The sequence below is a fragment of the Phyllostomus hastatus genome, unplaced genomic scaffold (assembly GCF_019186645.2).
Source record: "Phyllostomus hastatus isolate PE091 unplaced genomic scaffold, TTU_PhHast_1.1 phas_contig_210, whole genome shotgun sequence".
Taxonomy (NCBI): Eukaryota; Metazoa; Chordata; class Mammalia; order Chiroptera; family Phyllostomidae; genus Phyllostomus; species Phyllostomus hastatus.
In genome coordinates, this window is record NW_025333737.1 from 5,238,733 (window position 1) to 5,265,924 (window position 27,192).

Here is a 27,192-nt window from a genome sequence, read left to right on the forward strand (position 1 = left end):
CTATGAGTTGGGGTTTGGGGGTTTGTTTGTTTTTTTGCTGAATCCCTTAATTTTTTCCAACCAGCTCCCACCACCCCTCCCCTCTGACAGCTGTCACTCTGTTCTCTCTAGGAATCCATTTCTATTTGGTTTGCTAGTGTATTTTGTTCATTAGAATCCACATATATGGAAAATCCATTTTGAAATTTCTGCTCTTCGTTATTTCTTTCCTTCTTACTTTGGGTTTGAATTTTATGCTGTATTGTTATTGTCATTTAATTTCAAATATTTAAAATTTCCTCTGAGATGTCTTTGACCTAGGGATGACTTTAGACATGTGGTATTTACTTTCCAAGTATCTGGGAATTTTTTGGCTATCTTTTTGTTACTGGCCGCAGGATACGGCACGGCCCATCTTGGTGAGTGTCTCGCGTGCGCACGAAAGGGGACGCGGGCCCTGCTGCTCCCGGGCGAGAGTTGTGTCGGCGTCAGTCAGGCGGAGTGGTGGATGGTGGTGGTCAGACTCTTTACGTCCTTGATGGCTTTCCAGCTGATGAGTTCCGCCGATTGCTGGAAGGCAGTGTCGACGTCTCTGACTGTAATGGTCCGTTTGTCTGTCTCTCTTTCCAGTTCTGGGAGTTTCTGCTTTGTGTGTGCCGAGGTTCTGCTGTCCCAAGGGGCGCATGCGCACTCACCACGGGCGCGTCTCCTCAGTGCGCGGACCCTTTCATGTGATGTCCCTCTTGGTCCTTGGCACGCTTCCTCGTGCACGTTAGGTCATCTCTGTCTTTCTGTTGTTCTGTCTTCAAGTTCACGGTGGTTGTTTTGTTTTTTGTTTTTGTCATCTCCATTCTGTTGTTGAGTCTATCCAGTGAATTTTTATTTCAGTTCCTTTGTATCCTTTTCCTTCCTAAAATTTCCATTCAGTTCTTTTTTTTATAGCTTCCCCCGCCCTCCAAGAATCTCTGTATGTCCATTTGTTTCAAGAGTGTTCACCCTTGCTTCAGGGAGCATGGTCGTGACAACCGCCTCCAAGTCCGGGTCTACATCTGGCTCCTCTCGGCCCGACGTTTACCAGTCGCCTTGCCCCTGTGCATCATTGGGCTTTTCCGTTTTCTTTGTATGTCAAGTAGTTTTGGATTACATCATGGACATTTTGAATATTACATTCTGAGACTCTGGGTCCTATTAAAGTCCTCTGAAGAATATCAATGTTTTGTTGCTTGTGTGTTTGTTTAACCATTAAATCAACCCAGCTAGGTTGAAGCCTCTGACTCCAGCCTGCCTTCTGAGTTCCAGTGCCGGTCAGTTTTCAAAGCCCTTGAAGTGCTCTCGGGTCCACTCGAGGGAGCATTCTCCAGGGGCCAGCCTGCTCACTGTCTGCCCTGTAGCTTGGCTCCCGAAGCCTCCGGTGTGCCGCTGGGGCTGCTTCCATGTCTATGCAGCTTAGCAGGGAGGCCAGGACTTCAAACACAACTGTGTGGGACCTGCTCTTGAGCTCACCCTTCTCTGTGACTTCCCCCTCTGCTGCCCCCTCCAACCCCCAAGGGCCTCTGTTCCCGGTCCTGTGGTTAGAAATCTGAGGTTTGGCCTCCGCATCCTGTTGCACACTTCCCATGACTGGCTTACCTGCAGGATGGAGTAGTAAGAGGAAAAAGAGAAATGAATGATGTAGTTCAGGAATTTTTCCACACGCTTTGTCCTCAGGGACCACTTCTCCTAGTTTCTCTTTCCACAGAGAAAGTTTCCTCTCGCAGAGTTTCAGGTGCCTGCCTGGCTGCCGCGGCTGCTGCAGCCACCCAGCTTCGGGAGGCTGGGGGATGGGGGGAGCTTGCCTTGGGTCAGGGCGGGGAGACCACGAAAACTAAACACAAATTGCATTTCTTCCAGTCTCTCTGTCCCAAAAGGGCCCCCTCCCCGGCCTCCTATCAACAACAGAGTTTCTTTGGAGCGTTTTCTGTTTACTCCTGCCGTGTAGCTGGGGGATTTGGGCCACCTGAGCCTAGAGTGGAAAATATTCGAGGAAAAAATAAATCAGAAAACTGACTGCCACTAGACTCCTCTTACTTCAAGGTTTTTTTGTTTGGTTTTTAATTTTTATTTAAGTTTTCGTTTCCTCCCAGTTTTTCTGCCCCTGTTTACTTTCCAGGTCCTGTGGAGTTGCTCCATGCACTCTGTGCACACTTTTACTTGTAGACGGTGGAAGAGGCACCAGTGCAATACTGACCCCACCTCAACCTGAACCAGAAGCCTTCCTTGGTTTTTGATCTTGGCATCTAATTTAAAAAGTTCAGCTGTCTGCAAGCCCACCTTTGGGATGCTAATGGGAGACCTCTACTTGAACAACACATTTGAAATTATGCTTTTTTTCCTCCCAATGTAGCAGATCCTCACCCAAATAATGTAGTTTCGTTCAATGTAATTTTGTTATAATGTCGAGATGGCATAGGAACTTAACCCTTGTTTGTATCAGTCAGCCTGTGGTTTCGTTTACATCATTTCACTTAAAATCGCAGAACCTATTGATGACTCTCTGTATTGAAATGATTAAGCACAGGTCTCTGTAGAAAACCATGCTAGGTTTTCTAGGTGAAAATAGAGCAGAATACAAATGAATTCTTCTTTTGGTCAGAGCAAGCCCAGACTTGTGATTATAGTGATATCGGTAGAAGTGATAATACTTGTTGGTGAAGAGCATGAATTCTGGAGCCAGGCTGCCTGCGCTCAGATCCTGACTCTGCTTTTACTAGCTGTGGGACTTCAACCCTGTAGAACTTAGCTTTTCTGAGCTTCAGTGTCTTTGCCTGTACAATGGGCATAAAAATAGTACCCATTCTGAGGTGGTTGGGAGGATTCGATGAATTCATCAGCACAGAGTGCTTAGGACAGACCTGGCACGCAGGACGAGGTACAAAGCACTTGCTTGATTAATAATATTGTAACAGCTAACATTTTATTCAGCACTTCACCTACAGACGGATCCAGCTTATCGCCCTTGTTCAGACGAGGCCGCTGAGACCTCACCGAGGCGGATGGCTTGTCTGAGTCCATCTGGCTTGGAGATCTCAGAATTACGGAGGCGTGGGTGGCTGGATCTGGCTGGCGATCAAGAGAGAGCGGCAGCAATGGAGCGAGGAACGTCGTCTGGCCCGAGCTGGAGGAGATGTGACCCGGGGGAACGGGGGAGGAAAGAATCTGCCTGAAGAGAAAGGCAACAGAAATAGAAGGGGAAGCCTGGTAATTAGGTGGCCCAAAAAGGAAAGATCAATATTTCACTGCCAGGGAAACAACCCGTTTCCCTGGCAGCCTGCCCCGCGGCCCAGCTGTGTGTGCCTCCGCGGCAGCAGCTGCTCCCGTCCCCGCCAGGCCCCGTGTGCGCGTGGCTCCTGGCCTGGGCAGCGGCCCAGGGGGCGGCCGGGCCGTGCAGTGCGTGCGCTTCCGCCGCAGCCGCCGGGTGGGCCCCCAGCGCCTGTGGACCCTGCTCGCCGGAGGACAGCGTGCGGGTGGCCATTTACTGAGCTCGCCTGCGACCTTGAGCAAGCCCTCCCCTCCTGGGACTTGGACTCCCTGTCTATAAAATGAGGGGCTGGGTGCCCTGGCAAAAGGTGATCTCGTGTCCAGGAGGGTCGAGGCTCTTGGAGATGAGGGTGAGGGGTTCCCGGCCACAGAGGCGAAGCTCCTTGCATACCTAGGGGACAGGACTTGAAAGACGCTGCGCTGCGTCCTCCGGTGAGAGCCCGCCTCGCCGGAGGGCTGGAGTGCGGGCTGCGGGGAGTTACCGCTGGGCGACTCTCCAAGTGTCTATCCTCCCGAGCCTCAGTCTCCTCACCTGTAAAATGGGGACTGCCATAGTAGCTGCGCCTCTTAAGATTGCGGGGAGGCTTCGGCGAGACTAACTACTGCCAGAGTTGAGCGCCGCTCTGTGGCCGGTGGCAAGCCCTCCGAAACCCCAGCGAGGAGCATTAGTACTTCCCTGGGTGAGCCCTGCTACTGTTCATTTAAAAAATCATCGCGATTACAGCTATGGTATTTATTGTTATAATTGGTGTTTATTGTTACAGTTTTACAGCGATGCCGACTGTTTTTTAAAGGGCCGCACAGCATTTGACGCTTGCGCACCCGCCGCTCTGTGAAGCACCCTGTGGGAGTCGCTTGGGCCACGGCTCGGGGTGTCCGGGGTCTGGCAGGGGCCCTCAGGCCCCCTGTATCTGATGTCACCAGACACCCTGCACCTCAGGCTGGCTCATGGGACAGACAGCCTGGCCCTACCAGTATCTCCAGCCCCAGTAACAGACCCCGTGGTTTTCAGACCCTAATCCATGGCCTGCTTGCTGCCTCTCAGGTGGATGTGAAGTTGGGGCTCCCCATCAGCTATTTGGCACTTGACTTGCATCAGAGATTGTTAATGCGTAGCCTTCGGCACCAGAGAGGACTGTAGGGATGAGCACCAGGTGGCTTGGGGGTTCCCAGGTGCCCAGCTCATCCCCGAATTCATACACTTTCTTCAACGCTGGTGCTGGGAGGACAGGAGGAGAGGAGGCAGGACAGAGCTGGGGTGGGGAGTGGGCTCTCCCAGCCCTGCGGGTGGCACCTGGCCATGGCTATTCTCCGAGCTATGTCATTGCCTGGCAGAGTCAGGGGCTGCCTTGGCTGGGGGGCAGGGTGCAGCTGCAGTGCTAGGGAGGCTCAGTGGGGCGGGGCAGGGGCTGGGAGAAACCACCTTCTCCTTCACCAGAGTTCCTCTGGCCTTCCCTGAGGGCCCAGGTCCAGGGGGTCATGACCCCCCCCCCCCCCGTTCACACTGAATTGCACAATCAGGGTCAGTGGGCACAGAGGTACAAGTGTTGAGCCACTGAGCTCAGGGAGGGAGGAAAGATGTGTGTGAAGGTCTCTCTTTGCTCACTGGTCATCTTCTTAACCCCCACTGGACACATCCCCATGGTGCCAGGCTGCCGGCAGTGACCTGGGCTTCAGACCCCCGCTGTGGCTGTTAGGCTGGCAGTATCCTGTGTGCATGCAGGAAACACGGTCCTTCCGAATGGATGAATGCCTACAGAGCACGCGGTGGGGTGCAGGCCGGAGGGTGTCTGCCACGGCGGTGCTAATGAGAACAGCAGTGACAGGAGTCCCTCTCCTACATGCTGTGCACTGCCATTCCCAAAGTGCTTTTATGTCCATCACCTGCTACCCAGCTCAAGGAGAGCCCGGGAGAGAGCACATATTGCCTGGCTGTGCTCTAGGTACTGGTGGTGGCTATGGTGGGGGCAGGGGGCAGTGCCTGACAACAAGTGTGTGTGTGTATCTGTGTATGCATGACTGTGTGTGTGTCCATGTGGCCATGTGTGTGGTTAGCTTGCCGACCCTGCATAGTGTCCGGCATGTAGGAGGTGCCAAGTCATTGCTTGTTGAATGAATGAGTGAATGAATGCATGAATGAATGCATGAATGAATGCTTTTGTGTGTGCTGTGGAGGGGCTGCCACTAAGTAACATATTGATTTAGAAGTAGGCTTCTAGCCCTGGCTGGCGTAGCTCAGTGTATTGAGCCCAGGCTGCGAACCAAAGTGTCGCAGGTTCGATTCCCAGTCAGGGCACATGCCTGTGTTGCAGGCCATGACCCCCAGCAACCGCACGTTGATGTATCTCTCTCTCTCTCTATCTCCCTCCCTTCCCTCTCTAAAAATAAATAAATAAAATCTTAAAAAAAAAAGAAGTAGGCTTCTAGTCCTGGCTGGTGTGGCTCAGTGGATCGAGCTCCAGCCTTGGAACTGAAGGTTAACAGGTTGGATTCCCAGTCAGGGCACATGCCTGGCTTATGGGCCAGGTCCCCAGTAGGGGGCTTGTGGAGGCAACCAAACATTGATGTTTCTCTCCCTCTCTTTCTCCCTCCTTTCCCCTCTTTCTAAAAATGAATAAATAAAATCTTGAAAAAGAAAATAAAACACATGTGATCCTTGCCCTCAAGGAACTTATTTTCTACAGGGAAATATATAAATTAACAAATTATCATGTAAACATATAATTATACATTGCAACATGTGACTTAAAGGGAAAGTATATAGAGTACTACTGGGTTGGCCAAAAAGTTTGTTTAGTTTTTTCTGTATGATCGCTCTAGTAGTGTTTAGTTGTCTTTAACTTCATTTGAAACAATTTTGTTAGATTGTATTGTGACAGCTGTCCTATCAGCGTGCATTTAAAAAAACTATTAAAATTGGTGAATTTTTGTGCAGCCATTTTAATATTGATGATGGAAGAAGATACGCAACATTATTGGTGTATTATTTTGAGACAGATAAAAACACAACTGAAACACAAAAAAGACTTGTGCAGCATATGGAGAAGGTGCTGTAACTGATTGAATGTGTCAGAAGTGGTTTGCAAAATTTCTTTGTACTGTTGACATTTTGGCCAAATAATTCTTTGCTGTGGGGCTGTCTTATGCATTGGAAGATGTTTAGCAGTATCCCTTGTCTCTACTCACTAGAAGCCAGTAGTGGGAGATAGCCGATACACTCAAAATATCCAAATCAATAATGTTATGGGTGAAAATTGAAAATGTCTCTTTTATTTTATGGAAAAAAACATAGGAACTTTTTGGATATCCAAACCCAATACATGTTTGGATAATAGCAGGATGGGCCTAATTAGGTGGAAGTAGTCAGGAAGGATTGTTTGGGGGGAAAACATTTTTTAAAGGTTTTATTTATTTTTAAGACAGAAGGGAAGGGAAAGAGAAAGAGAGGGAGAGAAACATCAACGTGTGGCTGCTTCTCTCACACACCCCCTACTGGAGACCTGGCCCGCAACCCAGGCACGTGGCCTGACTAGGAATCAAACCAGCGACCCTTTGGTTCACAGAGCGGTGCTCAATCTACTGAGTCACACCAATCAGGACTGATGTACATTTAATAGAGGTACAAATGGAGACTGAAGGGTGAATAGATGTTGTCAGGTGATCAGTGGGGAGGATAAGCATTGAAATACACAGAATGGCATGTGCAAAGGTCTTGAGGCAGAAAAGAGTTTTTTTGCTTGTGGAGTTGACCAGAAGCCAGTGTGGCTGGGATGCAGGGAGCGACAGAGAGTGGGAGGAGATAGGGCTGCAGAGGCCAGACTCGACAGGGCCTTGTAGGCCGTGGTACAGAGTTGGACTGTATCCTAGGCGGAGCGGACAGTCACTAGAAGATTTTCAGTAGATGGCGGGATCCAGCTGGAGTGGCGAATGAACTGGAGGGGCTGACCTCGGAAGCGGGTAGAGGATGAGGAGATCTGCTTTGTCAGGGAGGGCGATGGAGGTGGCTGGGGCCAGGTGGGGTCCCTGGGGTGACGTGGGAAGGGAGGCAGCTCTGGGACCCAGTCCTTGGGTGGGGCCTGGGTGTGGGTGCGAGGGAGCAGGCCCAGTGATGCTGATGTGATTACTTCCAGCTTGTAGACAAGGGGGAATTCAGCCAAGGGTTTCTCAGAGCTACAAAATAAATTTTTTAAAGTGGTTAAAACTGTGTGTTGAACAGATAAGTGGGAAATGGCAGGGTTTCGATTTATTCTTTTTTCTGGAGTTTCTGCAGTGCGTTTCTATTGTTTCCACTCGAAAGAAACCGTGAGGTTGAAAAGTCAAAGCATTTGCTTTCCGTGTGCCAGTGTCTGTGGGAGAGACTGAGAGACAAGCCGCCCCGCCCCCGCCCCCAGCAACCCAACAAACCTAGCGCTGAGCACCGCTGCCTGTTGGTGCTGCTTTTCCTCACTGCTGCCACTCTCCTGGAGTAGCTCTGTCGCTCCAGGAGACTGAAGTGGCCCCGCTGCTCTCTGGGGCTGGTGCCCACCCCAGGCTGCGGTGGGGAGAGGGCTGGGAGGGGACCGTCGGCAGCCCCTCGGCCCACTTCACACGCTCTCCCTTCACCCCGGGATCCCGGCCAGCCTGCCAGCCTCGCCCCTGCTCCATGAACCCTCCGGGGACTCTCTGGGGGTGGCTCACACCTGTCATTTCTTTCTTCCCACAGGTGGAAAAACTTGTGAAATATTTGGATCCCAACGACCTGGGCAGAATCAACTTCAAGGACTTTTGCCGGGGAGTGTTCGCCATGAAAGGTGACGTGTCCTGGGGCAAGGGCTCTAGGGGCTCTGAGGACCCCGTCCCGTCCCGCTGGTCTTCCCTCAGACTCCTCCCAGTGGGGGGCCCAGGGGCCTAGGATGGTCCTAGAAGTGGGTTCTTCCCCGGCTCCCCATGAGGGCCCAGGGGAGGGGTCTTGGGCCCCTGGCCACGGAGGGGCTGTGGGGTTCTCTGAACCCAACCAGCACTGTGGAGGCCCACGCCCAGGGACAGGCATGCCTGGACTGGTGACCAGTTGTTTCTGCCCCTCCCGTGGTCTGTGACCCCCTCTTTCTCCTCTTTTCCCCTTCTGGGCGACCAGACTCGTGAGGAGTTCCCCAGCACACGGGACTCCTGGGAGAAGCTGGACAGAACTGGTCACCCCATCTCCCTCTGTCCCTCCTAAGTTTCCTTCATTTGTTTCCACTTTCCCTAAACTCCTATATTTTTCCTGCCCCTTCCCTTTAATGGGACAACATAAAATCCCTCTCTCTTTGCCCCAAACCAAAGGCCAGTTGTGAGAGACCCCAGAAATAGGGTCTCAGAATGCAATGACTCTTACATCTCGCTGCTGCGGAGAGAAAGTAGCCAATGTGGCCAGCAGGTGGACTTGTGGAGGCCACCCCCTGGCTGTGAAGAGAACTGTTTCCTTTCCTGTTACCCAGGAAGGAAGCCGTGATTGTGAGGATCACAGCAGGGTGAACCCCTCTGCGTGGGGTAACCCCGAGTTCTGGGAGGGTGGGGGGAAGCAGGCAGTACCGCCCTAGAAGTGGGAGGCAAAGGGACGTGAGCGGCGGTGTGGAGGGGGCTGTGCGCACCAGGCTCCCAGGGAGGGGCTCCGAGAGGCCTTTGGCCCCGTGGGCCCACCGCTCACTGCACCTGTCTTGTGCCCATGCTAGGCACTTTGCAGGTTTGACCTCCTTTGTCCAATATGATCTGGGGACCTGTATGATCTGGAGACATTTTCTCAGGGACCAAGGAGGGGGGTCTCCTGTGTAACTGAGTCAGCAGGAGGTAGGGCCATCCTGAGGGTGCCCCTCTCCAAGATGTCTGGAGTTTGCAGGGCTGCAGAGGGCCTCAGCCTCAGGGTAATGTGTGTGTTTGGAGGCCCTGTGAGCCAGGAAGGGGGTATTGACTGACACTGCTTCCTCCAGGAAGGCCTCTTTGATTCCCGTTGCTCCCAGCCTGCCCTCTACATGTGGGAGTCTCCTCCCTGTGTGCTCCCTGCTGGGGCTGGTCCCAGTGGAAGCACATCAGAGGGGAAGGACCTAGCTCAGCTCCCTCTGCGGAGCCCTGGACTGTCTTCTCCACAGCTGGGTGTCCACCTCTGTCTTTGAGTGGCCACCCAGTCTCCGGGAAACTCAGGCTGTCTGCCTCCCTGCAGCCCTGAAGCAAAGCTGCCATGCTAGGCTGAGGCTCTGACCCTCCACTGTCTGTCTGTCTGTCTGTGTGTGTGCAGGGTGTGAGGAGCTGCTGAAGGACGTGCTGTCCATGGAGAGCGCGGGGACGCTGCCCTGCGCCCCAGAGATCCCAGACTGCGCGGAGCAGGTAAGAGCCCGGTCTCAGGCCCCGCCCCGCACAGGAGGCTGGCGGCACCTCGTGCAGGCCGCCCTGCCCCTCTCGGTCTTCTTGCCTGGGCTTCGCCTTTCCGGTGTCTGGGGGCCCCAGGGCCTCCGTGGAGGACCCTTTGGCTTCAAAATTGAGAAAGAGTTTTTGGAGCTGGAGTGGTGAAGCCCGCCGGGAAGCCACAGCAGAGAATGCAGGGGCTGGGGGTCCTCACGGAGCGCCTCGCTGCCCCTCCGAGACGCCGAGCAGAAACAGCCCAGGGCAGAGTGACATGCTCGTGGTTAATGGCAGGCAGGACAACTTTTCCTTTTCTCCTGTGCCGCAGCCCTCTGAGCCGATAGGTCCCTATACGTCTCCCCCCACCCCACCCCCGCCAAACAAGCACCACCAGTCAATTCTCTGACACCACTAGGTATCCAGCAATTCGACTTGATGCTAACGCTAACTATCCAAAGTTCGCGCAGACCCTGAGTCAAGAACTCAGTCCCACAAGACTGCCCCCCTTGGGACCACCACAAATGGGGTCCCCGCCTACCTGCACCTCTGCTGGCTGACCACAAATGCAGGGATCCCGTGACCCCCCTGGAATTCACCGGAACCACTCGTGGAGCTCAGGAGAACGTGGTATTCGCTGTCAAATGAGCTCCGAAAGAGTCAGGAGGCTTTGGCTAGAAATGAATGATAAAGATTTTTTCACAGGTCTTTAGGGTTTGCAGGCTGGAAATACTACCAGGCAATAGCCAGGAGTGTTCTGAAGAAAGAAAAAAAAAAGCTGAGCATTCTTATAGTAAAAATTGCATTCTTGAAAAGAATTAGTCCTACATTCTTGGCCTCTGGCTTGGTCCGAGATGGCAGTGCTACACATGACCGGGGGTCTAGATGAGGGAGGTCGGGTGGTCTGGGTACGTGAACATTCTTTCCTTAGTCCTCCGGGCGGTCAGCAGAGGGTTATCTGGAAGGCCTGAGGTATATCCAGGCATCAATGCAGGTTGATGTTCCCAGGCTGGTTCAGACAAGAATAGAATCATTTCCTCGTGTCTCAGTCCACTTGATTTTTGTAATTTAGCTGCTTGACTATAGTGACTCCATTTTATTTCTCCACTCATTTCCTGGTTGTCACTATTGCTTTGTTATAAAGGACGGAACTGAGGCTCAGATTTGCATGGGGCCAGATGTGGGCAGGGGTGGGGCGGGTTAGAACAGAGATCCCGTGCCTCCTCCCTGCACACCACCTCCCTGCACACCACCTCCCCTCATGGCAGCGTGTCCACCAGCCCAGAAGCTCTTTGCATGTGAATGGTCTTTCGTTTCTTTAGGTAGAAGGCCCTCCTGGGTGAACCCTTTTCTGCCCTCCGTGTAGGTCTGGCCCTCACGGGGGTGGCCAGAGCCCAGCAGGATGGCGGTGGCTTGCCAGACGCAGGGGACAGCTGTGTCCGTGAGCACCCGGTGGGGCAGCATGGTTGGCCTGGGACCTGTTCCTCACCATGGGCCTCCCATGCACTGGCAGGGAAATGAGGGGGCATGGCTGAAAGGTCAGCCTGCTGGGCCAGTGGGTGCTGTGGCGAGGGACCCTGAAGGCCCAGAGGCCCCAGGCCCGGTGACATGAGTGAATCCCCTTGCTGCCGCAGATTCCTGTAATGTTTGTCTCTGGGCTCCATTTGGTTAAAGGCCAGGAGCAGGAAGACCACAGCCCCTCAGGTGTGGGGAGCAGAGGGGCCAGCCTGGGACAGGTCTGAAGTCCCCGCTGTGCCCTGCTGTGTCCCAGCTGTCCCCTAGGGGTCAGCTTAAGACTGCTGAGATCTACTTCGGCTTCCCAGGTGCCACTAGGGGACGAAAATGTGCAAGGATGACGTATGGTGGGACAACAGCAACACACCCCCGGCCACTCCTGCCCTCAGGGTGGGACAGGGGGTCTCTGCTGTCACTCACCACGGGTGGGGGTCCTAGTTAAAGCAGTGACATGCTTCAGTGTTGGCTGGCGGTGAACACCTGCAACCCAGGGGTTCTGAGGGCGCCTGCCCCATTCACCCTGGTCCCAGGCCCCATGACCTCACCACTGGGCCACACGGCAGGGGCGCTCCGTCTGCTGTCCAGGCCACGGGCCGATGCGAGTCCATCTAATTGGGCAGCACCTGTGCTGTACCAGCTCTGGAACTTACTGTGTGGCACCCTCCTGCCTGTGTCCTCAGAGCCCCTGGCACCCTGGCACGAAACTCGTCTCTAAGGGCTTGGTAAACCCAACTGTTGGGCAGGTCTTCCAATGCAGGGGATTTGGGTTTGGTCAGAGGGGATGCTGGGTGTCCCCGGGTGTCCTGAGGCTTAGGTTTCAGGAAACGCCCCAGGAGTCCCTTTCGAGGCTGGCCCTTCCTTTTGCGCAGCCCTAGTCCCTATGGTGTAGGGGCATCTGTGGGGCAAGGGCATGGGCGCATGTGGAGAGCCCACCACAGACTTCAAAAGAGGGCAGTGAGAGGGGCCCGGCCCACCAGTGCTGTAGGACCCTGGGCCCTTGGTCACTCTCCTGTGTGGTGATTAATAGGGAACCCCATGAAATGAACAGAGCATCAAGCCACCTGCTCCTCCTGTGTAGTCACCACCTCAGCAAACGGTGTCATCATCCATCCAGTCCCCAAGCCAGAATGTCATCCTGAGTCCCCCACATCCAGCTGGCCTCGGGGCCTCTGGTCCCCACTCACCCCCTCCTCTCTCCCCACTGCCACCTACTGGCTCTCTTCATGGCCGCCCCAGCCTTTCTCTTCCCAGACCCGCTCTCCACAGTTGCCTCAGGATCTTCTGAAGGAGCGGCTCTGGTAGTATCAGCCCGCCCCCATCCCCCCCACCCCCGTTCTGCGGCCCCTCATCACCAGCGGGATAAAGTCTGTCATCGACTCCTTCCCACTTCTTACAGCACAGCACCCCAGCATTGGTAACACCCATCTGCTTCTTGTTTGGTTTGTTTTGTTTAATCTTCACCCAAGGACATGCTTATAGATTTTAGAGTGAAGAGAAGGGAGGGAGAGAAAGAGAGGGAGAGAAACATCAGTTGGTTGTCTCTTGTACACACCCTGACCTGGGACACACCCACCACCTAGGCATGTGCCCCGCTCTGGAATCAAACCTGTGACCTCTTGGTTTACAGGATGACACCCAAGTGAGTCACACCGGCCGGGGCTGCTTCTCTTTTTTTTTTTAAAAAGTGCATTCTCTCTTGCCTCTGAGGCTTTGAACAAGTTGTCTTTCTCCTGGGTTGTCTTCCACCCACTCTTTTTGGGCTAACTTCTGGTCATCATTTAACATAGGCACCTCCCCCTCCAGGAAGCCTCCCCTGGTTCCCTCTGCCCCAGCCTGCCCTCCAGCCTGAGCTTCCCCGGGGCCCTGTGCCCTCTATCACTGCCTTCACCTCACCCTCCAGGCTGGCTCCTGGTCCCCTGTGCAGTGACTGCCACTTCACCCCACGAGGGCAGGGCTCGAGTCGAGCTTCCCTCCTCACAGCGAGCAGAGCGCCCAGAGTGAGCCCCCTCACCCGTGCTCCACAGAGCATTTCTGAAGCAGCAGTCTGCATGTGGGCTTGTGTTGAAGGGTATGCAGATTTTATTTTTTTTAATATTATTTTAATGGGTATGGCCAACATTTTCTTCCAAAAAGATGGAACCAGTTGACATCATCCAATAGTTTCTGTGAGTGCCCACTTCCTCACTCTTCACCAGCTCTGGCAGTTCTTTGTCTACCTGCGAGTCTCCCCTCCCGTGTTCTCCCCTCGCTTCTGCTCACTGTTCTGACGGGGAAACTCATCCTCACTCTCATCTGTGCTGTGGTTCACAGTGAAGTAGATGTTTCGCATGTCCTCAGGCCCTTTGAAGTTGATCTGTGAATCACCTGTTCATGGTCTTTGCCCATTTTCCATTAGATGTTTTTTGTTTGTTGTTTAATCCTCACCCAAGGATATTTTTATTGATTTTGGAGAGATAAGAAGAAAGAGAGAGAGAGAGAGAAAATCAATGATATGGGAAACATCAATCAGTTGCCTCCTGTATGTGCCCCGACTGGGGATTAAACCTGCAACATTTTGGTGTACAGGACAACGCTCCAGCCAACTGAGACACTGGTCCCAAGGCTGTCATTTTCTTATTGATTTATAAGAAACTATATATATAAAATTCTTTATGCATTTTGCTTATATTTTAATCTTGGTTTTGGTGTCTTTTATTGCACAGCATTTTAAAATTCTGAAGCAATCATTATCAATCTTTTTATGCCATTCACACTTTATGTATTATCTTGTGCCTTCTCTACCTCAAGGCTGTATACTTATTCATATATGTATATATGAATAATATATATGTGCATGCATATATATATATATATATATATATATATATATATATATAGTACTTTTAGATAAAAAGTGTTTTTGCTGAGCTCTTTGATCCACCTGGAGCATATTTTTTGTTTTGGTGATGAGCTGGCATTATTATTTCCCACATGTTGCCAGCTGTTCAAGTTCCTGCTGCAGAATAACCCTTCTGTCCCCACTCATCTGAAATTTTAGCCCTTACTCATGTGCTAACTCTCCTTAGAAAAATGCGTCTCTTTCTGGACTCTGGTCTGTTATGTTGATCTACTTATCTACCTACTTCTACCTCCAAACTGCAGTTTCAGTTATCTTGCTTTCTAGTTTGGTATCTGATAGAGAAAGCTTTTCTCATTGTTTTTTATTTAAATGTCCTTTTTGTTATTATTACATATTTTCTCTTCCAGAATAGTCTTTTTTGGTCAAATTCAGCTGAAAATCCTGCTAGAGATTTTGTTTGAAATTTGTACATCTTTGAAGGGCACTGTTTTTTAATATAATACAATATTGAGTTCTCTCACCCAGGAACACACTGTGTCTCTCCATTTATTCTGGCCTTTGTTTATGCCCTTCGGGAAAGTCTTATGATTTTCTCCAACAGGTTCTGCATGTATCTTTATTTTTAACAGGGTATTTTTTATTATTGATTTGAGAGAGAAGTATATCTATTTGTTGTCCCCCTTCTTTCCACACTCATTAATTGGTTCTTGTATGCGGGATGACACCCCAGCCCGCTGAGGCACCTGGCCGGGCATCGGAAAGGTCCTGCACATTTCTTCGTAGGGCAGCTCTCTTTTTTAGAGTTTCTGTTGCTGTTAAGTGCAGGGGTTTTTTTGCCATGATATTTCCTAATTGCTTATGGCTGCGTGTCCAGGACAGATTTTCATATTTGGAGTTGATCTTGTCATGATAACATCACTACCCCCCTTACTAGTTCCAATAGTTCATTTATGTGCAATTTTCCAACTCGCTTAATCTGCCTAAGAAAGTGGCTCTATCACTTTTTCTGCATAAATTTAAATGGCTGTGTCATATTTCATCACACGAAGACAAACTGATTTACCAGTGCCTCATTGTTGGGCATATCTATTTTTTAACCTAATTTTGGCTGTTATGAAACAGTGCAGTAATGATTCTTGTAGCTAACTCGTTCCCCACAGCAGCAATCATTGCTTTAGAGTAAGTCAGAGGTTGGCGAATTGCAGTTTCATGGGCCAAATCTAGCAGGCGGTTTTGTAAATAAAGTTTTATTAGAGCACAGCCACGCCCCTTCGCTCACCAGTCGACTGTGGCTGCACCTGCCCTGCAGGTGGCAGAGCCGAGCAGTTGCCACCGGGCTTCCTGGCCGGCAAAGCCTAAGATGTTGGATATTCTCTATCCGCCCTTCACAGGACAAGTTTTCCAGCTCCAGTGATAAATTCTGATAGGTGGAAACTGTCTTATCCAAAACATGCAAATCAAAATTTCTGACTTATCTGCCGAATTCCCATCCTGAAGAGTTTTCTGTTTCTCTCCCGACAGGATCTTGTCAGAATCCAGGTACCTTTTTGATACTGGGTGTTACTGATTTCTCAGATCTTTCTAATTTGAGAGGCCAAAATTAAAATTGCTCTTTCGAATTATAATATGATTGAACTTCTTAAACTGCATTTATTGGTCACTGGCAGTTCTTTCTTCATGAATTGCCTGTGTGTGTTCTCCATCCTGGTTTTTATGGGCACGTTCATTTTCATCAATTTATCGGAACTAGAAATACTAACTTTTTTGACATCCATTACACATATTTTTTCAGCTTATCATTTATGTTTAACTTTGTTTATGACAGCAAATTAAAAATAGTTTTATAGCCAACTCATAAATCTTCTCTGTTATGTCTTCAGCCTTTGGTCAGATGCTTAAGAAAAGCTTTCCCATCCAAAACTGTGAAAATGTTCTATTTTCTTATGATTTTTTTAAATTCAGTTTTTATGTTTAAAGCTCTGATTCGTGAAATGACCCCTGATGTGTAGAGTGAAGTGGGGATCCAGTTCTTGTTTTTTCCTCATCAGCCCCCCACCGCTCCCTCCCACTGACCTCACCTCACAGGAGCCAGGAGCTCTTTGTGAGGATGTACTGACGCAGTGGCCCCAGTGGCAAAACAAATGGGGTTTGCCAGGACCCCGACTTCAGCCTGAGCCCAAACTGGCTCTTCTGCTCGTGTTCCGAAGGACCTTTTGTCAAACCCCAGTCTGGCCAGACATTTCTAAAAAATCTACCCTGTGCTTCTCTCTAGAACTGGCCTGGGATGCTTGTGGACTGGGGGTTTGAGTCCACCACCCCCCCCCCCAACTTAATTTCGTGAATCCCGAAGCAGCCGTTTCTAAAACCACTTGTGACAACGGTACTTTTAAATTCTAAAAATACGTCTGACAAACAGGGCCCTAATTCAGCTGGGCTGGGGAGCTGTGGGCGGTGGCAGCAGGCCTGGCTGGTGGGGGGAGGGGTGGAGGCTGTTTCAGAGCACCAGGGAGGGGGGGGCGCGGGGGGGCCGGGGGGGTTCGTTCTGCCTATATCTGGCCCCAGTATCTTTTCTGTGTTCCAGAACCCCCTCCTGAAAAAGAAAGATAATTTCTTTACTTCAAGCCTCAGGGTTTCTGTAAGAATAAAAGCACCCTCCAGTGTATCTTTGGGAGCCCTGATTGAAGTAAAGGTGGCCGGAACAGAAATGGAGCAGATGTTCAATCCCCTTGTGTTTGTTCCTGAACCCTAGCCTTGCCCGGGCACTGTCTCCAACCACCACCCGTCCCTGCCCCGGGAAGCCTGGGCTGAGCCAGCCTGTGAACGTGGACTTCCCCCACGGCCTTGCACTCCTCCTCCCCACCCCTCATGCTCAAGTTCACACGAGTCTGGAGAACTGAGCCTCCCTGAGTTAGAACTTCCGCAGATTTTAGAGAGGGGCCACTTCTTGCCCATCTTTTGGAGCAAAAGGGGAAAAGCTTGGTTTTTATTCCCCCATAGGATGTTAACCAGTGTCGTGTCTAACTTTGGAATCTTAGTCCAGCTTTCTTCCTTCCACTGGCTCCACATACGCTGACCTCTCCCGTTCCCCTTTGAAGCAGCTGTCCCAGCTTGCTGGTTGCCTCAGGAATGAATTAAGTAGATTTTGACACAGGTAACTGTGGGAAAACACGCACCCAAATCACACCGAGACAGACGTTCTCAGACACAACAGTCCCCACTAGCGGTTCTCAACTCTGGCTGCACACTGGAATCACATAGGGAGCTTCAAAAACATACTAATGCCCGGGTCCCACCCACCAGAGATTCTAACTTAGTCAGTCTGGGGAGGGGTCCCCTCACCTATTTTGAAAAACTCCCCAAGTTATTCTAATGCACAACCAGAGCTGAAAACTCAGCATCGAAACCAGGAGCTCGCAATCTCTGCTGCGCATGAGAATCACCTGGAAGCTTGTAAGTGTCTGGATGCTCAGGCTGTCCCTCCGACCAATTAACCCAGAGCCTCTAGAGGTGGGACCCAGGTATCAGCATTTTTCAGAGCTCCTTGGGTGGTCCTGTCAAGCTGTGACTCTCACACAATGTCCCAGATTCTGGCCAGTGCACATGGACCCTTGTTTCCCTGAGGGCGGAATGCAGAGGCCTGGGTGGGGGCGCTCTTCCACACAGATGCAGCCGGTGTCTGGCACAGCTCTGCTCACAGGGCCCCAGGAGGCATCCTCTGGGGGGTGTGGTTTGGGATTGCAGGGCCTGGCCTGAGGTGTCCGTCCATACAGAACCTACAGAACCTGGCTGCCTGGGTGCTCAGGCACGGGGAGGGAGCATTCCTGCAGCCCAGTGAGCCATGGCTTTGCGTTTCCCCAGAGAGGCCCTGCACAGGCCCACAGGGACTTGGGTTAGCGGGTTAGCCGGGCTGGGGGTGCCCCGTGCGTTGGAGCCCAAACAGGAACCTCACGATTAGGGAGCTCCTCACCTGCCCCCACTGAGATCTCGGGGGCCACCGCAGAAGGTGCAGGAATGGAGAGGAGATCACACTGGTTTAACAAAGAACTAGCAGATTTACTTTTCCTCCAACTTTTTATTTATTTCAACTTCCAGGAGAGTTGTGGGAGAAACACAGTGAATGCCCATGTGTCTGGCTCCCAGATCCACCAGCCGTTAGCATGTCATTAATTTGCCTTCTCTGCATGTGTGTATTTATACATGCCCACTTTCTTTTGCCCTTCCTTCCCCCCCCTCCCCCCTCCCTCCTTTCCTTCCTCCCTTCCTTCCTTCCTTCCTTCCTTCCTTCCTTCCTTCCTTCCGCTGGCCCATTTGAAAGTTAGCTGCAAACATTGTGACACTCTATTCTGAATAAATACTCGATCACTCCTAAGAGCAGGGCTGTCCTCCTCTGTACCCACAACACAATTACCGTTTGTGGGAAATTTAACTTTGACTTCAATGTATTATCTAATGTAAGCTCCATATGTAAGTTTTCCATTATTTTTGTAGCTTTTCTTTTTTATCTCAGACCCAGTCCAGGGTCACACGTTACATTTAGTTGTGTCTCAGCCTTTTTTTTTTTTTTTGCGCCTTTAAAAACATGGACATTATTAATTAATTCAAGCCAGTTGTTCCAGAGAATGCCTCTCGGTTTGGATTTGCTCTTATGGATTGTCTAGCCCTTTGGGGTAGCACAGTTTAAATCCGAATGAAAATGATGTGGGGGGAGAGAGCGGGGGTGGGGGGAGTTCTGCGTTGGCTCCTCCACTCCTCCCTATGGGGCGCCTCCTCAGGCGGAGCAGCCAGCACACAGGGTGTGAGGGAGCCTCGGGCTCACCACGGGGCAGAGGGGCTTGTCTGTGTGGGGCAGCGTGTCTGCTCCTTGGCACCTGTCCCGGGGTGGGTGCAGGGGAGGCAGCAGGCTTCTGTCCTTGCCAGCTCCGAGAACGTGCTGTGGGCCGTGCAGGTGTCTGAGCAACCTGTGGTCAACCCTGGCACTTGGGAACCGCACGAGGACACGTGAGTCCTTGCTCCATAGCCCTGGCCACATCATCCTCTCAGATTTTTGCACACCTGCCCTCGCATCCTTCAAGTTTCAACACAAACCTCACCTCCTCAGAGAAGCCTTCCCTGACCACCCACCTCAAGGCATCCCTCCGTGCCCCACCCCCACCGCCGTCATCACACCCGCTCATTTCCTTCAGAGCCGGCACAGCCTTAACCGTCTGGTCCTGTCTGTCCCCGCACTGGACTGTAAGCTCCGCGGGCCAAGGGCTCCGCCTGCCTCTTTCACCGCTGGGCCCTCCGCACCCCGCACAGTGTCTGGCATGGAGACGCCGTGGGGACCTATTTGTTGTTGCCCACGTGGGTGGACGAATGTCAGCAGCAGAAGGCCATTCTGCCAGGGAGTGATGGGCGGGTCTTCTCCCACCTGGGGGCAGTCGGGGGGCCTCCCCCAAAGACTGTGAGAACCATGCTCTGCCCCAGTGATTCCGGGGGCGTAGGAAGGAGCGGGAAGGGAGGGGGCCGTGGCTCTGACCCTGCACCTGGGCTCTCACGCTTGCGTGTGTGAGTGTGAATCCCTCGGGAGCTGCCAGCTGCAGACTGACTCAGTAGGTGTAGGGCCAGCCTGACTCTGCGTTTCCTGCAGGCTCACAGGGCAGGGGGTGAGGGGGCGGAGCGGGGACCCTGCGGGTCAGGGGCCACACTAGCAGAGCTTTCAGTGACTGTGGGTCCTGCCCCCAACCTTGCCCATAAATGCCACCTGCCACCGGAAGACGTGGAAAGAGCTTGAGGCTGTCTTCGTGGCCTCCTCCCCCTCCTGCGCCCTCCGCCAGCAAGTGTTGTTTCTCGCAGTGGCTGTCACCTCCCCACGTGGTGAGGCCTGCTAGGTTTCTGTCTCCACATTTCTGCTGCCGTGACAGACAGCACAGATTCCCCGCCAGGAATTGTCTCAGCCGCTCGCTTCTGTCTGTGCTCGTTTTCCCTCCGCGCTTGCTCCTTTCGTGCTTGCTCCTTTCGGTAAGGACACCTCCTTGGAGATGTTGTGTCTGCCTTTGAAGTGAGGCCTGGCGCCCCACCCCCAACCCCCAGGGCAGGATGGGACGGCTGACCTGGCTGGGTACTGGCCGTTGCCACCCAAACCCGGAGGCTGAGGGGTTTCCAAGCTTCGGTTTAGGGAGTAGGTGCACGTACACACGCCTGACCTGCCCTGGAGGCAAAGGGTTAATTTAAGCCTGGGAAGAGCAGGAGCGTTGGGGTCTGAGGGGCCTGGATTCAAATTCCAACTCGTTCACTTACTAGTGTGACCACCTTTTGCGAATTACTTAACCTCTCCAGGGCTCACTTTCTTCTCTTACTGAAGTGGATATTGTAACTGGTGTCTTCCTCTTGGGGTAATTATAAAAATGAAAAATGAGAAGACGTGGAAAGCACCCAGTACAGTGCCTAGAAAATGCTGGAATCTCTCAAATCACAGTGCATAGACTGTGAGACAGATCAAGTAGACTGAATGCATACCTCCTGCCCCAGAGTTGCTGACAAGGTGCTGATAAGCAATACCTGGGTCCCAGGCCTCCTTCCACATCTGCATCCCCTAACACACCTGCCGCCCCCGCACTGCTAGGGAACTCAGCCTGTGGGCCGCCCCCTGTGTCAGATCCTCCAGGGAGGGAGGGTCTGAGGATGCAGCACACCTGCTGAGCCTCCAGGAGAATGCTGAAATGTTTCATTATTAGAGATAAAAAGCTCCCCCACCCATGGTTGCTACATTCCTGCCCAGGACCAGAAAAACGGCTGAAACAGAAGACACAGCAGAACGTCTGGCCCTGGAGGTGGAGCTCCCTGTGGGGCCCAGGCCCGCTGTCCATCCTCCCCAGGCTTCTGATGCCGTGACTTTACATCTAGAAGCCATTTAGGAGCTTCTGCCTCAGACTCCGCCGGGCCTTCTTCCTGTGCTGTGTGACTTGGGACACCCTTGCTGTCCTCCAGGGATCTTTAACCCGGGCTGAAAGGCCTCCTGTGGTGTGTGGGAGGGCTGGTACCCAGGCAGAGAGTGTCAGCCGGTGCCCCTCAGTCCTGACTTATAGACAGAAACCCAGATAGATACGATAGGTGTGGGGGAAAGTTGTCCAGGGACACGCTAACCCGAACTCCTTCAGATTTCCCACTCCTGCTAAACAGAAAGCCCTGTTTTGTTTTTCCTTCTTGAGAACCCTCTTCACGTACATACATTTTTTTATTTCCTTGCCTCAGTGTAAGGCAACCCTAAACTGAGTATTTCAACTTTCATTTTTTTTATTAATTGATGGGGGGGGCGGACATAGAAAGAGAGAGAAATGTCAATTTCTTGTTCTCCTTATTTGTGCATTCATTGGTTTCTTCTTGTACATGCCTTGACCAGAGACCGAACCTACACCTTGGTGTGTTGGGACGGCTCTCTGACTGACGGAGCTACCTGGCCAGGGCAGAACATTTTTAACTTTCTTTTTTTTTAACTTTATTAAAATTGCTACTTGAAATCTTATTTGTCATCTTCTTGTATAGTTTGATCCATTCCATTATTTTTAGGATTTTTGCACCTAAAAAAGGTCCTTCTAGGTGAATTTGTACTGTCTTCTCATCAGATAAGAAGTGTGGCATGGCCACTCTTCCTTGTTTCGGTAACGAGAGAACTGGGTGCCAGTGGGGAGGCAAGAACTTTTCGATTTCGTTCCTGATCTCCTTTTTCAGTATGGGTGTTTTTTGTTTTTTTTTAATTTTATCAGTTCACCTGTGAATGTCTCACTGTGAGAACTTCACAGATGTTGACAACATAACAAAGCTGAGTCTGCACAGCCAGGAGGGGCTGTTTGAAAGGGTCACTCCAGGGAAGGGAAGCAACTGTCCAAGTGGGAAGGGGGCCATGCAGAAGGAGAAAGCTCCAACGGAAGGTCTTCAAGCTTCTCAAAGGTCCGGCGAAAGGGGGTATCTTTATGGGGAAGGCCAGACCAGGCTCCAGCCAGTGTGGGGAAGTGGACCGACGGGGTGGTGTGGTCCCCGGAAGAAGTCAGAGATCGCTGTCCCCCGGCCAGCCTGTGCCCAGAGGGCTGCTAAGAAGGGGCCGCACGCTGGCTCGGGCAAGGCTCACAGACCTGAGGGGGGATGACAGCTTAGTCAGAGTGTGCTGACTGAGCGTTTAGTTCCGGTGGGTGGTAGGGCAGCAGTTCACGGGAAGAGTGGGAATCTGTAGGGTGGAGGTGGCTCCTAGGTTTCCCCATCCAGACTCTGCCCTCCCCCTGGGCAGGGAGCAGCCTCATCAGTTGACTCTGCCCTGCCCAGCCCTGGGGCCAAGGGAGTGCTCCCCAGTGTTTGTTGACTGGCTGAATGAGGACCTTCCTGGGAGGTACAGGAACAAGCAAGCTGGTCTCCCACCCCTCCCTGAGGGGTCCTGGCTCCTGGCTGTGACGCTCACCCCCTCCTTCAGAGGCTTCTAGCTCCCCCGTCCCTAGGAGGGCCCCCAGTTCCCAGCGTGACCCACCACCACCCCTTCTCTGAGGGGCCCTAGTACCCCCCTACTGCTCCCCAGACGGCGTCCAACTCCAGGCAGCACGGCTGGTTCCTGCTTCCACCCTGGTCTGTTTCTCGGGTTGGGACAGGCTGGAGGAGAGGGCGGGACGGCAGAGGAGGGGTCACCCTTCAGTTGCCCAGGGCTGAGGGCACACCCAGAGGGAGCGAGGGGCTGCAGCCCTGGGGCTGGGAGTGGGCAGGGCAGGGTCCCTTCGGCCCATTTGCTGGGATTGATCTCCAGCAGGTGACCCAGGTGACTGACCACACCCTTCCTGCTGCTTGGACCCTCTCCACTTGTCGTTTCCTCTGCTTCTTCACCTGCGCCCTCTCTCTGTCTCTGTCTCTGCTTTCTGTGTCTCTGTGTGTGTATCTCTTTCTGGCCCGGTCTCTCTTCATCTCAGTCTCTGACTCCATCTTTGTGCCTGTTTCCCTGGTCTGTGTCCCTCTCTCCCCCTACCCTCTCTTCCCCTTGTCTCTCTCCGCCCTGTCTCTCTCTGGCCTGCCGACACCTCAGTCTCAGCCTAAGAGGCCTTCCAGTTGGACCCGGACCTCAGCCGGAGCCAGACACAGGGCCAGTGGCATCAGATGGAACGTCAGCCATACACACAGACTTCACTTGTTGCTCTGTGATCATTCCCACCTCCTCCTATCCTGTCCGCTTAGACAAACCCCGCCGGGAGGCACTATTAGACCCATTTTACTGATGAGGGAGCTGAGGCTCAGACAGCAATTAAGTCGCTTGCCCAAGGTCTCAGGACTGCGGAGTGCAGAGCCAGGGTTTTAATCTGCACCCGACGCCAGACACCGCAGACAGCCGGCTCTGTGTCCACTCTTCCTGAGGCTACTCAGGGTCCCAGGCCGCGGCTCAAGCCCTTTACCCCAGCAGCCTGGGAGAAAGGACCAGAGGACTCACTCGCCCCGAGGGTTTGCTTTGCTTCAAAGACAGCTTATCAGAGCACCTGCATTGCTGGAGGACAATCTTTTACCCAAAGGAATGAAACTAAGTGTTTCAGGAGCCAGTGAGTCCTGGACTGGGCCCAGGAGGCAGGAGTCCCCCCACCAGCCCATTCCTACCGGCTGCTGTAGCCCTGGACCTGGCAACCGAAGCCGGAAGAGCCGGCGCTCATGCTGCCTGTCCCCTACCAGACCCAACGGGCAGAGGCAGGGAGTGAATCTTTATGGGCTCTTTATTCGAGTGGTCAGTGCTCTGAGAAGATGGCGGGTCTGTGCCCTAACAGACCATCTTAAATTCCATTTTAAACCGACCCTTTTTATCAGGAGAAGAAAAGTGTAGGTAAGGGGTTTGGAATTCAAGGGATAAAAGTGTAGGTAAGGGGTTTGGAATTCAGAAAAGAGGTTAATCAGATAGCAGCTGCCATCGGCAATTTCCCTGACGTCCTTTCATCTGCTGACCAGTGGTTTTCTTCATCTGGGTCCGGGTGCTCTCCCTTATCTGTGTCCTGGGCTCCGGACTGTCTCTCCCTGGAGTGGCTCGGATACCACCTTGGTTGCTCACGGTTGCTCCTGGAGCACAAAGGTCAGTCGCTGTGGTCCCCTGGAGTTAGGGTGCGCCGTACCTTCAGTCCCTGAAACAATAGCTTTTCATAGGCATTAACTACTAGGCTTATTAACTGTTACATTAAACTGAAGTTTTCCCACTCCTGAGCTCCCCCATCACCATGACCTGGACATAGAGGGTCCTAAAACCAGTGCCTTTAGGTCGGGTAGAGGAGACAGGTGGCACAGAGCCCCCCGTGAGGGGCTGTGCGGGTACTTAAAAGGTGTTCCTCAGAAAGGGGGTCCTCTGCAAGGGAGTCTGGGAAATGCATCAAGGAGAGATGAGCCAGCTTCTTGGCTTCGGGACTTCTGGGAGCCTGTGCACCTCTGGGACCCAGGCGGGAGGTGGAGGAGGCGCGCCGGTCCCCTTTGCTCGCACCGGCACCTGTGATCCAGACACGCGGCCCTGACCGGCTCTCCGGGAAGCCCGGAGTGTGGCGTGAAGCAAGTACGAGGTCTGGCTGCCCCTCTTGCCCCAGAGGAAGCAGTGCAGCCCCGTGATAACAGTGTGGGGTTTGGTCAATGGCTGTTACACAAGGACCAAAGGCTGTGTCACGTACACCGTCATGTGTGGGTCCGGTGTCTCTGTCGAGCAGCCGGGGTCACTGTGCTCCGCAGCTTCAGGGGCACCCTTCTTGTCGTGTCGGAATCTGTCGCAGTGGCACCTCTGGGAGTGGCTCGGAGCCGGGCCTGTGCAACCGAGCACAACGGTCCGTCCCAGCCCTTATCACTGTTGTCTGGCTTTTGCAACCCCTCTCTGTTGACTTCCTGTCCAGTCTGCCACCGGTGGTGGCTCCGGTGGCCCTCCTGTGGGCCATGTTTCCCGTCCTCCCCTCCTCCGTGGCCCTGCCCCCCTCAGCCCCATGCCAGAGCAGTCGGCAAGAGCCCCAGCTGTTCGGGGGTGCCCTGGAGAGGGTCCTGCCCTGAGGCGCACGGGCTCCATGGTCTTGGGCAAATCACGTAACCTCTTTGGGGCCAACGACCTTATTTGCAAAATGAGGATAAAATGCCCACCAGGCTGCAGTTTTCTTTGTCACTAGATGCCGAGCCACAGGAGGCCAGAGGCCGCCCCTTACCCCTCTCCGTCCCTCAGGGTCTGACACATATTTGGTCTTGGTGGATGCTTATTGAATATTTGCTTTGTCACTTGACCAGAACCTTTCTGTAGCTTTTCCCATGCTCCATTGGTTCGCCCAGGGTCTCCCCAGCCCGCCTGCCCATCCTAGTTCTCGGCCTTTGCCTGGGTTCTCTCTCCTAGAACTCCCGTCCGCTCCCTCTGCAGTGCTGGTCATTTTGGGGACCACTCCACTGCCGCCCCAGAGCGTTTCCCTGCCCTCTGCCCAACGGGGCGGGGGGGCGGGTGCGTGTTGAGGGGTGGGGGGGCCTCTCTGTTGTTCTCTAAGCAGAGTGTGTGTGTGGGGGTGGGGGTTGTTGTCACTCCGCTGCACCCTCTTGGAGTTCCCAGGGCCTGCGTGGTGCCAGGTGCAGAGCAGACCCAGGACAGGAGGACACAGAGTGGGTGGGAAGTTGGTGGCAGCCACAGTGCTTTTTCCCACTTTCCTGCGCAGCCCTCTCAGGTGCCCTTCTCAGAGGAGGCAACCCTGGACCGGAGGTCAGCCCGCCGCCTTTGCGGGCACAAACCCAGGCCGGGCAGGACAGGCTAACTGGCTACTGCTGGCTCGGGGCCCCCTGGAGAATCAGCCTTCGGGTCTGGTGGAGGAGTAAGCAGACTAGAGTTGGTGTCTTGGCTTCTCGGGGACTCTCTGTGGTTTACAAAAAGTGGGAGGGGCACTTATGAGGCTTAACTCAAGCCCTGGTCTGCCCACCGTGGGAGGAGGTGGCGTGGCTTCAGTGACAGTGTGGGAGCCCTGGGCCCACACCGCGGCTCCGCCCCTGCCTGGCGAGACTCTGGGTGGGTGGTGTCGCCTCCCCAAACCCAGAGTCCCGTCTGCGGAGCAGGCATGACCCTGGAACCCTGCTCAGGCTCCTGACGATGCAGGGCCGGAAAGTAGCAGCTCCGGGGCGTCCGCCAGGAGGAGTCAGAGACTGACGGGCAGACAGGGCTGGGAATGTCGGCGCCTGTCCACACCACATCACCAGCTTGCTTCTATGTTCCAGGAAAGAACCACCATTTCTCGGACCTCTTCATCTCCTCTCTCGCCTTCCCTGATTCGTGTAGCAGGTGGCTTTCTCTCTGGGGCTATTTTTTTTTCACAGAAGCAAAACTTTTGCTTTTTTGTAACTGCTTCACAGGAGTCGTCACACACGACCAGCAAAGAACAACAGGGCTGTAAACCCTGGCTCTGCCAGGAGCTGGGCCCCGCCTCCTGCCACTCCCCACCCACAGCCCTTTCACCCACGGCCCCCCTCCCCACACCGCACACCCACCCCCCCTCGCCCATGGACCCCATCATGGACCCCATTATCCATGGATGCTCACCTCCCCTGCCCCGCAGCCCCACCGGGCTGGAAAACACATTAAGGCCGTTTGTGGGAGGGGAGCCAGCGGCAAACAGGTGAGGCAGAAAAGCCCCTCCCCACACAGAAGCCCGGGCCTGGCCTGTGACTCAGACCACACCTCCGTCCTGTTCATGCCTCCGCCCCCCACAGACCCTCGCTGGCCCCTAAAGTACACGGGAAGGACCACCACGAGGTTACTGAGCCCAGCTGTAAGCCAGTGGTCAGGCAAGAATAGGGGGTGCAGGACTCCTTGGAGTTTAGCGGGCTCACGGCCCTGGGGTTGGCCAGAGAGGGTGACAAAACTTGGCCGGGACAGACACCTTCTTCCCGTCCAGAGCACCTGTGGGAACTGCCGTCACCGACACACTCAGTGCCCCGTCCAGACCTCGGACCGGGGCTGTCACCCGGGGGGCTTGTTAGAACCGCAGCACCTGACACAGGACCAGACCCACTCAGTCCCGACCTGCATCTGAACAAGACCTGGGGGTCTCAGTCACACGCTCACTAGAGCCTGGGCCACACTCGTGCAGGTCCCTGGGCCTCGACCTGGTGGCACGTTGGAATTGCCCCGTGAACTTCAGCAACCCTGGTGCCGGGGTTGCATGTCCAGGTCCAGCTTTAATCGGTCTGACGTTTGGCCTGGACACGGAGAGCTGTAAAAGCTGCCC

The 27,192-nt window shown here is 53.4% G+C and overlaps 1 protein-coding gene across 1 annotated transcript in view; it reads left to right on the top strand.

Moving 5' to 3' along the window:
- The window catches only part of RAB11FIP4 (RAB11 family interacting protein 4), a 104,287-nt gene that overhangs the window by 21,888 nt on the left and 55,207 nt on the right, over positions 1–27,192 (top strand). The window contains exons 2-3 of the mRNA XM_045836485.1: positions 7,979–8,066; positions 9,527–9,615. Of these exons, the coding sequence (XP_045692441.1) occupies positions 7,979–8,066; positions 9,527–9,615 (177 nt within the window). The remainder of the gene's footprint in view (positions 1–7,978; positions 8,067–9,526; positions 9,616–27,192) is intronic.